Below are 15545 nucleotides of genomic sequence, written 5' to 3' on the forward strand. Positions count from 1 at the left end.
CATAAAACCAAGTGGGTTTGCCTGCATGCAGGCATTTGGGAGTGTTAAGTGAATTAACTAAAAGTGTGAAGATAAAGTGAATGCTTTTAAAGCATGTTAAATACTTGTGTTGATGCTTTCCATTTACACATAAAATGTCTTTAGTTCCCTCAGCTTAATCCTCCTTCAAAGACGATTAAACTGAAGTTAATATAAAGCAGATTAAACTCCTGTGTGGACATTAACATGCATTAATTCATCTTCCCTTCCTTGAATGTCCTTCTACAGCATGCCCTTCAGGATGATTTTAGGAAGTGATGGAGCTCTTCAAGCTTTATTAAATCTATAACTGATTTGAGTATCTGGAATTCAGTAATTCGAAACAAGCACCGCACTTCATTGCAAAGGTTAATGGAGTCTCCAAACAAATAACCGTCCTTCGAAAGCATCAACAGCAGAAAATAATGGGCTAATGGTGAATATGCATACACAAAGGCTTAGAAAATAATGGATCAAATTAATTTTGACTATTTATTGGCAAGCTATTGTGTCAAAGCAGTATTGATGTTTCCCCGTAATATAATAATGGAATATAATCACAGAGTGGTTGAGTTTGGAAGAGACCCATTGAAGTCATCTGGTCCATCCGCACTGTTCTAGCAGAACCATCTAGAGCCAGTTACCCAGGACCATGCCCAGATGGCAATGTTCCCACTGTCATATCTTTGCAATTAGTCTTTTATGAGATGTGTCTCTGAACCCAGGAACCATGGGTGAATCCTCCCCTACCTGGTGCACCTTGTGAATCTGTGCCTTCATAACCATAGAAACAAGAAAGCTAAATTGTTTCCAAATGAGTTTATTCCCATTAAATGTGGGTTTGGGGTGTGTTATGTAATTGTGGCAGTATGTGGGCTTCAGTAGCAGCTTCAGTGCTAATAAGGTTTAAAATAGAGCGTTTCTCATGTATGCAGTCTTTTTCAGGCTTTCATATGATCATAAGATAGTTGAGCCCAGGAGGGACCTAAGCAGGTCTCTGGTCCAACCTCCTGTTCACACCAGAGTTAAAACTGACACCAGACTGGCCTGCTCAGGGCTTCTTCCAGTCAAGGCTTTAAAAACTCTAAAGAAATAGACTGCACAGCCTCTCCGGGAAACCTGACTGTCCTCATGGTGAAAAACTTCTCCTCACAAGATTGATCATCTTGTGATTGTACTTGCTGTCCCTTGTCTGTGAAGAGCTCAGCTCTGTCTCCTTCATGATCTTCCTACAGGCACTGGGGGCTGCTGTTAGTTCCCACTGGAGGTATCTCTACTTCAGATGGAATAAGCCCAGCTCTCCCAGTCTCTCCTCACAGGATTTGTTCTCCAGTCCTACCATCTCCACTGAAATATATCCTGTTTGTCAAAGTCTGTCTTCTGTTGCTGGGGCTCAAAATTAGATGCAATAGCTAAATAAGGGATTTGTTGTCTTACTGTCAGTTCTGTACTTTGAGAAACTGTGCAGCATCAGTGCTGTGTAACAGCTGATTTTGGGAAGAACTGGCGAACCTCAGGGCAGATTCTTAAACACCTTTCTGCTGAAGTGGAAAGTTTGATTTCCTTAATTATAATTCTTAGGGACCTGACATGAATGATGTCAGGATGTCAAGTTTGTCAGGATAACCAGCCAATGTGTTCGGCAAAACTAAGCCAGAGTGTAATGACTCCCTGGATCCTCAGCATCCATTATATCAGAGTGAGCTGTACTCCCTTCTCATGAAGTCCTATTTCCCCAAATCATTTGTAGGAACTATACAGCCTTTTATTTTAAGGGGGCAAAGGGTTTTTTATAAGTACTCTTCTGAGAACTCTGGAGTTGACTTATTCCGTGCTTCCAGTTCTGGTGCTTTGTATGTGAGTTGCTTTGTTGGCTAGGACTAAAAAGCCAGATTTAACATTTACCAGCATAAATGTTTGTAATGTGATTGCTGCTTTTGTTTTAAAGGTGTCCTTAGGCAATGCGAATTTAGGATGAGGAAGTACTTTCTGTTTTGGTGGTGACAGCATTGAAACAAACTCTGCTCCAGACTCTTATTTTCAGGCTTCTTCTTTTGCCAGGATGTTTGTCCAGGTATGCCTGTACTTCTACTGCAAATGCTTGTGGCGCTGCCTGAAATTCGTGGTCAGGAAACTAACAGGTCAATGTGAATTGCAAAGGATCTGTTACAATACCAAACCTGGAGCTGCCAGAACTATGAAAATAGGTAACTGCAAAATACTTAGTTCTGCATGCCTTTGTACCTTTCTGCACGTGCTAAAAATAGTATGACATTATTATAAATAAACTTTTAAATGGACCCAATATAAATTTAGCTTGTCTGACATGATGCTTTCAAATACTGTTCTCTTACAGAGGCATCACTGAAAGGTTCAAAAAGTAAGGTAAGAGGAAGATCTCATCATTCACCTTTTCTATTGTGTCCTGTGTTGTTGGTTTGTTCAGTCTGCTGTTCGCTCACCCCAAAAAATCACTCTAAGATTTGATATGATTTTACATTAAAACAGTTTTCAACTGAAGAGGGTCTTGTGGCTGCAGTAGCAGATGATCTTGCAAAGTCAGGTAGAGTGTCCTATGCTCCAGGGACAGACACGCTGTAGCAATGAAAGAATCAAGGGGAAAGCAGGCCATGGTGGAGATGATGAGAATGATGCTTTGTAATTTGGGGTTTCTTGGGCATGATTCCTCATCCTGTCTTAGAATATCTGTAATGTGCAGTCAGTCACACACTTACAAAAAAAATCAGTTTTTTTGTCTGGAAAGCAACTTTCACAACTGGAAAAGCAACTTTACAAACGTTGTTCTCTTCCTCCGTTTTAAATACATTAATGGAGAAAAGCCTCTGTCACTTCATCCTTTCACTGTGTCACTGGTTGTGCTTGTGCTAACCTAAGTTCTTCTCTTAGGCATTTGTGTATATGTTAAATAGCATATTCAGGCTTTAAATTCTCTGCCATAAGAATGAGTGATGTTGAAAAGCTTACCTCAGCGTTAACAAAAATGATGTCATGTAGCTCTTAGTTCAGCATAGTGCTTCCAAATATATTTCTAGTACAAACAGAAAGACAGAATGCTATTTAAAAGCTTGCATTTAAGTGACTGTGTAGTTCAGAAACAAAGCATCAGAAAGTTCAACCTCTTGAATTTTCAGACAACATGTTGGTTTTTGAATACTGAACTTCCAGAGGCATCTCTACAAAGTGCAATGACAAGTGAAAGGGAAAATGTTTTGCTGTATTACTGCAACGTGTTGGGAGAGGGAATGTCAAATGAAGGCTAGCAATTCTGGTGGAATTAGGTGGATGGTCTGAAGCTCCTTCTTGATCTGCACTGAGGCTTTTGATCACCTTCACTGACAGCCGTCACAGAACTGCGATACACTACAAGGGCATAGCAAAGCGACTCGAGCTCTAACATGGAGAGTGCTCTGGAACTAGTCAGTAGGGTTGAATAGACTGGAAAGATATGCACATGTACTGAGTTGGGTCTTCTGGGCTCTTAATCTGGAAGCTTTTATGTATCAAGTTTACCATTGTTAACTTCTATCGAGTAATAGCTTTTATAATAATTAATATGTGTTTAAAACCTCTTTTTAGCGACTGCAAACATCAGTAAATGTTCACCCTGATGCTATTGAAAAAACGATAGATGACATCATGGAGCTGAAAAGGATTAATCCAGATGTAAATCCACAGTAAGTTTGTGGTTTCCTTACAAAATAAATGGGAATTATTGGTATCTTCAGTGCCTAGGTCCATGGAGAGCTGGTTTTCCATAGTTATTGTGGCACACCATTTGATGATGAATTCTGTTGTAACTGATACAAACAGTATACTGATTTACATTTTAACACTGCCTTTAATTATCGAAACACAAGTTTTAATGATACAATGTAACTAATATTAGCAAGAAGAGATTAACAACCAACCATTTAAGTGATAACACTATGGTTGCCTTACCTCGCAGCCTTTATGTTAGGACATAAGGTGTCAAGGTCAGGAATCAGCAGAATAAGTGTTGAAAGCTGTATTATTCAGGCAATTAGTTTGAGGTTCACTCTTCTTCCCAAGCTTGTAGTTGATATACATAAGTCAAAATGGGTATCCATACTTTGATAGCTACTTTTCTCTAAGTGATCAGAGCATCAACAAGGTCTTGCTGCAACAACAAAACCCAAAAGCTAAGTTGGTAAAATATCTCCTTAAAACAGTGAGGAATGGGAGCCTGAAAAGTGCAAGGTGATGCCACCTACATAGAAACATGCTCTGCCACTAAATTGCTCCTTATATTAAATTAATCATAGTTCTGCTAAACTTTAGACATCTGCACTGAAGTTTTATTTGTGAGCCATTTATTTTATACTGAACTTTTATGGAGAAATTTCATCAAAAGCAGGTTAGACATCATTAAGGAAAATCCAATGCCTTACCTTCTCCTGAACATAAAAAAACACCTGCCTCCACACTGTCTTGTTCAGAAGTTCTTGCCTTGCCTTGCACAGTAGAGACTTGAAATATCCCAGGGTAAGGACAAGGGGACATATGTCATACTGTATGTGTTTCTGCAAATCTGTATGCAGTCATTTTTGTTAATGTAGCATCTTTGTCGAGCTGAACTAGCTCCCCGGGGGTGCTTGCACTGAGCTTTTCTTGAAGGCTGGGGGCTTCTGTGACCCGAAAGGGAGAAGGCAGGACACAGTAATTTTCCTTTGTCAATGCCTCTGAGATAAGTGTTTATATGTAGTGTTAGGAGCAAGTAGGTTTAATAACCAGGTGGTGACATGTGCCGTCTGCACTAACTATGGTAGCAGACATAGAATCATAGAAGGCAACTTAACAATCCTCTGGTTCCCATTCCCCTGCTCCACTTTTGGACTTGCCTCCATCTGGTGGAGCACCTGAAGCTGGGGATGCAAGCTCATTGCTCCTGTGCTCTGAGAACTGCCACAGCCGGTACAAGGATGACAGGGAGGAGGCATGGGGGACATCAGCAACTCACCAGGATTCCCGTGCTTGGCAAGGAGGAGAAAAAAACTTAATGAAAAGGAGAGCGGGGAAACTAATTCTACCCCCAAACCCCCACCCAAATAATATTGCATTGAGCTTTTGACCGGCTTTAGATAAAGTGGAAACATGGCTTACTTTGAACGTGTTCTGCAACATGTATCTTAAATATATATATATATATATATATATATATAAATATAAATATAAAATTGCTCTGCTTTGCCACATCCTGTGGCTTGCTGCTTTAAACTATTCTGAGGCTATAGAGTAGCTGAAAACGTTATGGCTGTGGTTTAGTGATGCACTACAGGATTTCACATGCAGTCTGTCTGGCATTTCAGCTTTCTTTGAAATGCTGTCTTTCTGTAAAATTATAGGCTATAGCAAGTGAAGCATGTTTTAAAAAAAATTTAAAAAAAGGACAAAGCACCCCAAAATAAATAGATAAACTGCAAAGGAGGGAAAATGCTGCAAACATTTTTCTTCAAGGATTATAGCCTCAAATAGCATAAAATTGCAGCACTAGAAATGGCCTAATGCTGACATATCTGTTTCTGGAGATTAACCAGTTAGATTAGAAAAGACCTTTAAAATCCCTAACAGAACACTGTCAAGTGCACCACTAAGCCATGGCCCTTCTACATGTCTTTTAAATACCTACAGGAATGGTGACTCCACCAGTTCCTTGGGAAGCCTGCTCTAGGGCTTGATAATCCTTTTGGTGAAGAAATTTTTCCTAATATCCAATCTAGTCCTCTCCTGGGGCAAATTGAGGCCGTTCCCTCCCGTCCTGTTACTTGGGTGAAGAGACTGAACCCCACCTGGCTGGCTACAACCTCCTTTCAGGAAGCTGTAGAGAGCAACGAACTCTCCCCTGAGCCTCCCTTTCTATGGGCTAAACACCTCCAGCTCCCTCAGCTGCTCCTCATTAGACTTATGCTCCAGCTCCTTCCCCAGCTTTGTTGCCCTTCCCTTGGCATGCTCCAGCACCCCAGTGTCTTTACCGTATGAGGGGCCCAATGCTTTACCTTGTTGAACCTCACACAATTGGCCTTGGTCTATCAATCCAGCCTGTCCAGATCCCTCTGCAGAGCCTTCTTACTCTCCAGCAGATCAACACTCCCACCCAACTTGGTGTCATCTGCAAGCTGACTGAGGATAGACTTGATCTCCTCATCCAGATCACTGGTAAAGAAAGATATTAAACAGAGGCCTGGGGAACACCACTAGTGACCAGCCCCCAGGTAGATGTGACTCCATTAACCACCACTCTCTGGGCTGTCCAGTCAATTTTTTACCCAGCAAACAGTGCACCCACCCAAGCCACAAGCAGCCAGTTTCTCCAGGAAAATTCTGTGTAAAGCCACATTAAAGACAGTTAAAGTCTAGGCAGACAATATCCACAGCTTTTCCCTCATCCACTACTTGGGTCACCTTGCCATAGAAGATGATCAGTTTAGACAAGCAGGATCTGCTCAAAAGATAAGCAGTGAAAATCCTTCTGCTCAAAAAATTTAACAGTATTATGGAATAAACAATATATTTCACTGTATCAGACGACAGATGAGGAATGGGTACAGCTTAATATCAGTGCAACCTGTGTGCCACACAGGAATGAGTGTGCAGACTTAGCTATGCTCTCCAAATTCATATTAGATGTTCTGATAACTTCAGACATTATTAAATATTAAAGGATTTATTCCCATATAGAAGTAAAAATTTCTATGAGCATGGCAGTTGTGTACTGCATAACTTGCATTTCATATTATAGAATCTTAACATAAAGCTGAATAAGCTGCTGCTTGGTGCAGTTTTTTGTTGGGATTTGGGTTTTTTTTTGGAGAAATGTTTTTTCATGTGTTTTGGTTTTGGGTTTTTTGATGATGCATCAGGAAATGTAAAAGGAAACACAAAATCTGCATTATAATGAAAAGAGCCATTATGACGACTCTCAACATGAGACCAAAAAAACCCTGCCTGGCGGCAGATCTTTGAAATTCTATTACTTCAGGGTTTTAGCTTCTTTATGCTAGCTTTTGTGGCATGGAAACAAAATGAATATTTTTAGCTTTTTGCTGACTTTCCCCCTCATCCCTTTTTAAATTAACATCTCCGATCTCAGGGTATTGTTTGAGAAGCTGTCACTTGAATGAGGAGAAAGATTAAGTAATGTGCTTGTTGTAGACATCCGATGCTGCTGTGTGTAGTTGTAACTGGATCTCAATGTGAAAATCACTGTTCAGTTTTTTTAAAAATCCCCAATTTTATAATCTAAGAAAGGCACTAAATATGACTGCATTTCACAAGACCTTGTTTATTGTAATATTGACTTGTCGGAAATTTTTCCATTGCAATTAAAGTGTTAGACTTTCAATGCATGGATATAATGCTACTCATTAATTAAATGGATATGTACGTGGTAACTCTGCTTCAAGGCTACACATGATTGAGTTGGATTATGTTGCTCCCCCCAACCCTCAGATTGGGAGTATCTCTTCAGGCATGCCTGCTGCAGATCGTGGGGTACAGAAACCTTATTGCAGAGGTCGAAAAGCTGCGCAGAGAGCCGTATGATTCAGAGAATCCGCAACATGAAGAAATGCTTCTGAAGGTGGGTGCTTAAGAGATGCTTAGAGGGCATCCTTTATTCATGTCAGCTCCAAACAGCCTGGTTTATAGACCTCTCTAAAACACTGAGAGGTATTGTCACCTTCCTCCATCATGTACTTGTTTTAAGATAAGACTATACAGCATTAAAATCAGGTCTGGGTATAACACCTGCCAAGCAAGCAGCTCACTCCCTAGCTGATGAATGGATTTCCCTTGGCTGGACTATATGTGGGCATTAGATACACAATTCTTATAGTGCAGAGCTGTTATCTCCAGTGAGCTCTGGAAAAATAGCCCTATGTCCTACTTTAGTACAGCTTTCTGCAGTGTAAGAGGGATATTTTTCTTTATCAACCAGAGTAAAAATATTTTCTTCAGTTCCTTGTATCTTTGAAGACAATGGCTATGTATCCCAGTGGCAAATATCTAGCTTTTATTGTGTGGAATGGAAGGATTAACATTTATAGTTACAAATACGTTTTGAAATGAAAACAAAATGAAACTGTTCTTTGGAAAATACTGGCAGAGTTAAGAAAACCATAACAATTGGGTTTTACTTCCTTCATGCTTTCAGGAAAGCCTCACACTGGAGCAGATGATAAAAGTATTTTTTTTATCTTGACACCATAAGCAGAGGGGGAGCTAGGGAGTTCTTAGAAAGGAACTAAGGAAAGAATGAAGGGTCTGAAAAATAGTCTAATAGTAAGCCCCGGTATTTCTTCTGATCCTATTTCTGACCATATTCCACACTTTAGAGAATTGATAAGAAACATAGAATAAGTGATAGTGAGCTTATTATCTGCAAGCAAAATGCCTTCTTAGAAAATTTTCATAGTTCTTATAAAAACATACCACCTGTTTGGTTGTTGTTTGGGGTTTTTTTTCACATATTTCAAACAAAAATATTGAAAACTTAAACACCACTACATCCAAACCATGTTCTATCTTGCAGTACAGTGCTTTACCAAATTACAGTGAGAGCTTCTGGAAATTTTACCGTAGTTAGTCTTCCAGATACTTCAAAAAATCCCAGTAGGCATATTATATAAGCACTGTCAGATGCAAATAACTATTCCTAAAAAATACCTTACATGGTCAGAGTTCGTGTAGGTGTCTGGAAAGCTGCTGTCTTTAAGGTTGGCCCTTTGCTGAGAGGTGGGAGTCTCACCAAGGAGTTGTCAGAATCCAGAGCTGCCCTGAAGGAGTGCCCTAACCATCAAGTGGGCTTGGGCAGATGGAGTCCTCCCGTTCAAGTTCTGCCCCAGTGCAATAAAATGCACAAATTTCTAGGGATAGAGTGAATTTTCCCTAAAAGGACACACAGATTTACCCACTGAGGAAGCCTGTGCCTTGGATGTGAGCCTACATGGCTTGTCCCTGAAAGTAACACTGGCAGTTAATGAGTGCCTTTGACTCCAAGAAAGCATTCCTTAATACACTGGGCATCTACACTGCCCAGAGAGCAAGAAGTGGGAACTGAGGATGACAAAGACCAAGGAGCTGGCTGTGGTCTCTTTCCAAGCCACTCAGCCTGCGAGGGCAAGGTCCTGAGAATCATGACAGCAGTGATGTGTAGTCACGTAAGTGCTTTAAAAACATAACTGCATGAGCATAAAAGCAGAATGAAAACAACATTTGTCTGAGGAAAGATTAAAGTGCAGCTTATGCAACATTATGCAAACTCATAATATTGAAAAAAGTATCCGTTTTACCTGTGTATTAACACTTGTTTATAGCAGGTGTTTTGCTTTTGCAAATGTCAAATGGAAATATGTCCAAAGGTTTAATTCATTTTCCAACCCACTCTGTGGAAGAATGGGTCAGCTGGTTTTTATTCCTTCTATGCACTCTGCCAAGGGATCTCTGCAATGGGTAATTCAAGTTCCTAATGACTATCATTTATTCATGTTCACCAGGAGGGCACTTTATGAATGAGAGAGAGGTTAACTTGACATGATTGAACTAATGATTAATACTGTATTTACTGTTGATGGATGAACAAGAAAGATAGCAAATATGGTTTAAACAATGATGCTTTACACAGCCATTGCAAAGTGAAATCATTAAAGTTTTAACATTCCTAGGGCACTTAATTTTAAATTCAGTAAGGATTGCTAAAATTAAAACGATTTCTGTTTTTATTGGGGAAATGTGCACATAACTCTTTCCCTTGGGTACACTTTGTCTAAATGCATGTCTTGATGCCCTACTCACCAACTCATGATTGATGATTAATATGCTTTCTTAATTCTAAATACTGATTTCTTGATATACTTTGGAAAGAGTGAGTTTGAGATATGGCACATGAGGTTTGTATTTCTCAGACATCAATTTAGGCTGTTTTTAGGTGCCCAGCAACATAACATTTAGGCACTAAAGTCACTGGACCAGTGCAGCTAAGTAGATTTATTCCAACTGGCGATCTGGCTTCTTAAATCACTTTTGCCTTTTTTAAATGTGGGATCAATGAATGATTCTTCCCTTAGTTAAATATGATGGTGGCACAGGCTATTCTTGTATGGATTTTATTTTTTTTGGTGTGTTCTCTGATTTGCTTTTCAGCACTGTGGTAGCCAAGTCAGCACTCTTGATTTATAACCTTTACAGAGACTCGCAAAAGATGCCAGAGAAAAGATTGTTGCAGAACCTCAGGGACTCGAGGGCTGATTGCCTGCCGCTCTGTCAGTGATTTACAACCAAATCCAGCCCATTCCTGTCTCTGTGCTTAGGGAGGCAGACACCACTTTGATGAACAGAGCTTGAGCAAAACAAGTCTTTGTGTGAGATGTTACAGCAGCTGTCGATAAGGCCTTGTAGGGCTGAAACATCTGCAATAGTTCAGGGATGTTTGGGATATTCCCCACACACACAGAGAGGAATTTAATTTGATTTTGTGTGTCAGTTCCTGGGATAGCAATGCAGTGATATTACATCAGAACTTAGTTTAAAAAGAAAAAAGAAACCATACTAATGTGTGGAAGTTTAATTACGTTTTACTTGTAATTTTCCTAGTTGTGGAAATGCTTGAAGCCCAATTCACCACTGAAAGCTCGGATTTCAAAGCAATGGTGTGAAATTGGTTTCCAAGGTGACGATCCTAAAACAGACTTTAGAGGGATGGGTCTCCTGGGCTTATATAACTTGGTGTAAGTATGTTCCTCTGGAGATGGGTTTATGTGTGCCTAAAGTCATGAAAAACAGCATTACTTGCAGATTTTAGCAAGTCTGTGGGAATAACTTATAAAAGTAAGAGGGACTTCATACTAAACAAATGAAAGTATTTATTTTTTAGCCTAATTTTTGGAGGGTTTTTCTTTTCAAAGAATTCTCCTCTCTTTCAGTATTCCTCTTTCAACCTGCTAATACCACTTGCTAATCCCTTTTTTTAGTTTCTCTGTGACACAGTAAGTTAGCACTCTCTTCCCACGAGAAGGAAACTGCAAAGTATATTTTCACCAGTATCTAGATCTCCTTCAACAAAATACCCTGGAAGTATGTGGGTGAGAGGGTTATGTTACTGCTCAGCCACCTTCTTTGGGAATTTCATGTTGAATCCTTAAGTAAAACACTTGAAATGCAACCACTGATGGCAGACTTCTGTAGTTTAACTACTACTTCAATTTCTGTTGATATTCAGAATGAAGCAGTATGCTTATGTCACTTCTTCCTTCCAACTCAGGAACACCAGGTGTTAGTACCACAGCTGTGCTTGGTAATTTGGGAATTGACTAATGCCTGTTATTTTCTCCAGCCGTTGTATTTACTGCAGGTAGTTATGTAATTTAGAAACATTTGGTAAAATAACCTTTCCCTTTTAGGGGAAAAAGAAACATTTCCTGCTTTTACAGATTGAAGGACATAAATCATCCACTGTCCATATGCTGTTCTCTAGCAAAGCTCATTTAAGGATCTGGACTCCTGACTCCAGCTTTGAACTTCCATGGGAAATTAATCCCTACCATGCATTTAATTTCTTAGTCTACTGTGATGACTCTTATCTTGCATAATGAATCTGCCAGATCAAGAAGCCTGAACTGTTTTCTCTTGAGTTCAGCACCTGACATGCTCTAGCAATAAGCAACTGATTTTCCGTAGAATGGGTAGAAAGGGGACTCTGGTAATGTGCATTCACTAAGCACTTACAGGATTGCACTTGTAGTTTGAGGCTGCTTTAATCTTTTATTTTGGGGGTCTGAGTGGTAGCTTAATGAATTTAACATGTCAAGCGCTATTCATCCTGTAACACACGCAGTGACCTTTAAAAGGGTGTGTATGGACAGCTCACTATGTCATAAGGTGCTTTTTTTTTGTTGCATTTCCTTAACAATTAGCCCTAAATACCCTATATATATCTGCAGGTATTTCGCTGAATGGGACACTGAGATAGCTCAGCAAGTTCTCTCTGATTCTCTTCACCCTAAATACAGGTAATGCTTGAGACCAGAAATAATAACTTGAGAAAGCACTGTGCTGGCTCTGTCTGGAGGAGGGGGCTGGGTTTTCTTGTCTTTGTTGGGTATATGCTTGGGTATTGCCACATGATGTCTGTTTTCAAGTAATGATCTTGAAAACTGATCAAGTACAAGAGGTGAACTTGTATATTGAATCTGGGAAACAGTTAAATTTAGTGTTAAATGTTCTCACCTCTAATTTCAAGTGATTTTTGTATTTTTATTTACCTTTCTTTTTCATTTGTTTGTGTTTTTTCATAATTAAGGGAAGTCACTAAGAAGGAACTAAGGTATTTTTTTTTTCTTTTCTCTAAGTTTTCTGAGACACTACATGTAAATAAACATCAAACCATATTACAATTTGGTGTGTTATAAACCGAAAATCTGTGTTGCAACACCAAGAGTTCCATATTCTTTTCTTCATACTCGACTCAAACATAGCTGGTGGTGCAACACTGGGTGCATATGAGCATGCTTATACATCAAAAACAAAATTCACCTTGCTTGATGTAGCTGAAGTGACTGACTTGATAATCATAAGTAGTCTAGCCCAAAAATTTGTTAGCAGAGCTGAAAGACCCCTTTATTTATAGTCATAAACTCTGTCTACCTTGACTAATGATGATCACAATCTAGTGAGTCGTCCTGACTATTGAGAGATCAGGTACTTTTAGATGTCAAAAACTGTGTTATGGGCAATTTGCAAATGTGAGATTTACTCCATAATTATTGGAGTGCTCAGTGCCTCTTATCCAGTTATGTAGAAATCAGTTGCCTTAAAAGACATTTTTCTTCTGCTAGTAATGTTAGATATCCATACAGCTGGTCCACATCTGAATCCTGTGAAGCTTTTGATCTCTTCAGGGGGTGGGGTTTTTTGTGATCAAATTCCCAGTGGTAATTCTATGACAGAAAGCCCATGGAACATATTAGTATTCTTCATTTGCATGTTTGATTACCGAGGGCAGTCTTGGAGTGCTGTGTGAGTATGTGCAATTTGTATGCCTTGACAGAGCATTCAGCAGAAGGAGAGATGCTGCTTCAGCTGCCCATGGTGATCTTCCTGATGTGGTTGCTTACTAGCTGTGCTGTTTTCTGATGGGATCATGATCAATGAATTTTCTGTCTTAGTTGAACTGTATTGCTTACCCACATCCTATGTGTGCCACCCTTACTCTTCGATCTTTACCTGGGGTCTTCTAAGTATTGTTATGCCACAGCCTGCAAAGATGGTTAAGACTTTAGAGAATGAGTAAAGAATAAGGTATGCTAAGCTATTTAGGACATGAACTTTTGTCCATGTTTATGCCACCTAATAACACTCAGGTCAGATGGATATGAACCTATTAGTATCTTAAATACTTAATGACAGAAAATTTTGTATACTATATTTACATGAAGCTCAGGGAACTGGTTTTAGTATAATATATATTTGTTGTAGCTCGGGTATAGTCCAAGAACTATGCTTTCACACATAGCTGTCCATAATGTGGGATCTAAAGCTTGCAAACTCTGATTTACTTAACTGAGGCAAAACTGCCACAGCCATGTCAAGGTTGTAGCCCACTGGTTAGGATAGGTTCCATGCCTCCTTTTAGCTGGTTATAAATGCAGGAAATGATTTCTGCTAAACTTCCACATTTGAATAGACTCAGACCTGGTTAGTGGATATTGGCTTACTGGTTGGATCACACAGCTTTTTTAAATCATTGAACAGCTGAAATTTAGCCTAAAATTGTTCTGTTCCCTAGCTAATTCTATTTTAAGGGAGCTTTCTTCTGTGTCCTTGAAAATCTCCTCGTTATTGTGCCAAATAATAGAAAATGCTGTTCCTCATTTTTGGCTGTTGAGTGGTTTCTAATTTGGATAGTCAGAGGAGTATTTTTCAGGCTTGCTGCCTCAGGTGAATCATGCCTCCAGTGATGAGTGTTACGTATATCTCTGAGAACAAAAAAATCTAAACCCATCTTTGATTAGTTAAATGTAATTTCAACTTTTTGTATAGATGAAACTTAACTGAAGTGGATCATCTTTGTGGTCAATATAGGAAACAACTGGCTTTTACTGTGAGCATTGACATAGGCACCTATTTTGTAATGGTGAGACAAGTTTATGGGTGATGATACAAAGCCCATTTCAAGTCTGTTTATATCAATCCATGCGGTCAGAAGCAGAGTTAAACATACTTAGCCATGTCAATGGAAATAAAAGACCATGTTCAAATGTTATAATATCATAGAAATTGAAAGAAAATATTTGTCAGTTTGTAATGTATGGCAATATCTTATTTTTAATTACTTTTTTTTTCTCAGCCAACTAAGCAAAGCTGAATGGGAGAAGAAAAAGTTTGATAAGGCAATTGGGTAAGTTTAAAGATCTTTTTTAAGTTGCTGCAAACACAGCTGGTAACAATGATGCTGCATATTTGAGCAGAAAAAGGTGTTCCCTAATTACATTTTAAAGGAAATTTCTGGGAGCATACTAACATCTGTTGTCTTAAACACACCTTGGTTTTGATCAAAGATTACCGGAGAGACAGTTTGTTACATTTAGAAAAAAATAACCCAAAAATTCTGTAGCAAGGAGAACCTTTCTCTATATGCTATATATGTAGTGCAGTGATGAACATCTGTTTAATTCTTCTTAAAGCATAATGTGATCAAATGTCACTTCTTGCTGTCAAAGCCAGGTTCTGAACTGCTTTTAGGAAAGTACAGTAGAGAAAAAAATAGTAGCGAAGGGGTTTTTTTTCTTAAGAAGTGGGTTTGGTGCAGCTGCATTATTCATGAGTATGGATGTTCCTCCTGTGTGTGTCTGAAGATCTGTAATACAACATCTTACTGTCCATATTTCACTTTTCTGTGAAACATGCCTCTAGGTCTCATGCTGCAGTTGACTTCTAGACTAATGTTTATTATTTTTTCCTCTTGAAATGCAACCAAGGTTAAAGAAAAGGAAAGTATTTTAGTTTACTTGATAGAGGTAGTTGAAAAAATACCCAGAGCAGTCTACAGAAGACAGCTGCGTTTAGATGAGAAAAAAAAAAAAACTCTATCACTGAATATCCAAATATGTTTCCTTTTATCACTAAATGTCAGTGTAAGACTTTATGCGTTTTCTTGGGAAATAATCACTGCCAGAAATGTCACGTTCTTTATGCACCAGTCTCACAAATTAACTTCCAGATTCTGAGTTCTGTTGTGCCTAAATATACTTCACTTGATATCTCTTAGCAGGACAGGAGTTTGCTTCATGAGTCTGATTTTTCTTGGGTCTGCATACAGTATGCTTTGACTTAGGTTTTTGCCTGTTTTCTGGCCTGTGTATCTAGTTCACTTCTAGGAAGAAGCTGGAGGTGACTCAGCTGGATTTTTTTCACAGGCTTTTTAGCCATATGAATATCTTTATAGGATGGATTGTCAAAACCTGATGTTCCTAACTGGGTAATGAATTCCAGTG

General features: G+C 39.0%; 1 protein-coding gene across 3 annotated transcripts in view; it reads left to right on the forward strand.

The window, feature by feature from the left end:
- The window catches only part of ELMOD1 (ELMO domain containing 1), a 45082-nt gene that overhangs the window by 25368 nt on the left and 4169 nt on the right, over window positions 1–15545 (forward strand). For all 3 annotated transcript variants that reach the window (XM_027900438.1, XM_027900431.1, XM_027900446.1), the window contains 7 exons: window positions 2080–2225; window positions 2375–2403; window positions 3616–3713; window positions 7507–7636; window positions 10648–10781; window positions 11994–12062; window positions 14399–14449. In XM_027900438.1, coding sequence (XP_027756239.1) covers window positions 2080–2225; window positions 2375–2403; window positions 3616–3713; window positions 7507–7636; window positions 10648–10781; window positions 11994–12062; window positions 14399–14449 — 657 coding nt within the window. The remainder of the gene's footprint in view (window positions 1–2079; window positions 2226–2374; window positions 2404–3615; window positions 3714–7506; window positions 7637–10647; window positions 10782–11993; window positions 12063–14398; window positions 14450–15545) is intronic.

The sequence above is a fragment of the Empidonax traillii genome, unplaced genomic scaffold (assembly GCF_003031625.1).
Source record: "Empidonax traillii isolate 1590-97213 ecotype Southwest subspecies unplaced genomic scaffold, ASM303162v1 scaffold21:size2437335, whole genome shotgun sequence".
Taxonomy (NCBI): Eukaryota; Metazoa; Chordata; class Aves; order Passeriformes; family Tyrannidae; genus Empidonax; species Empidonax traillii.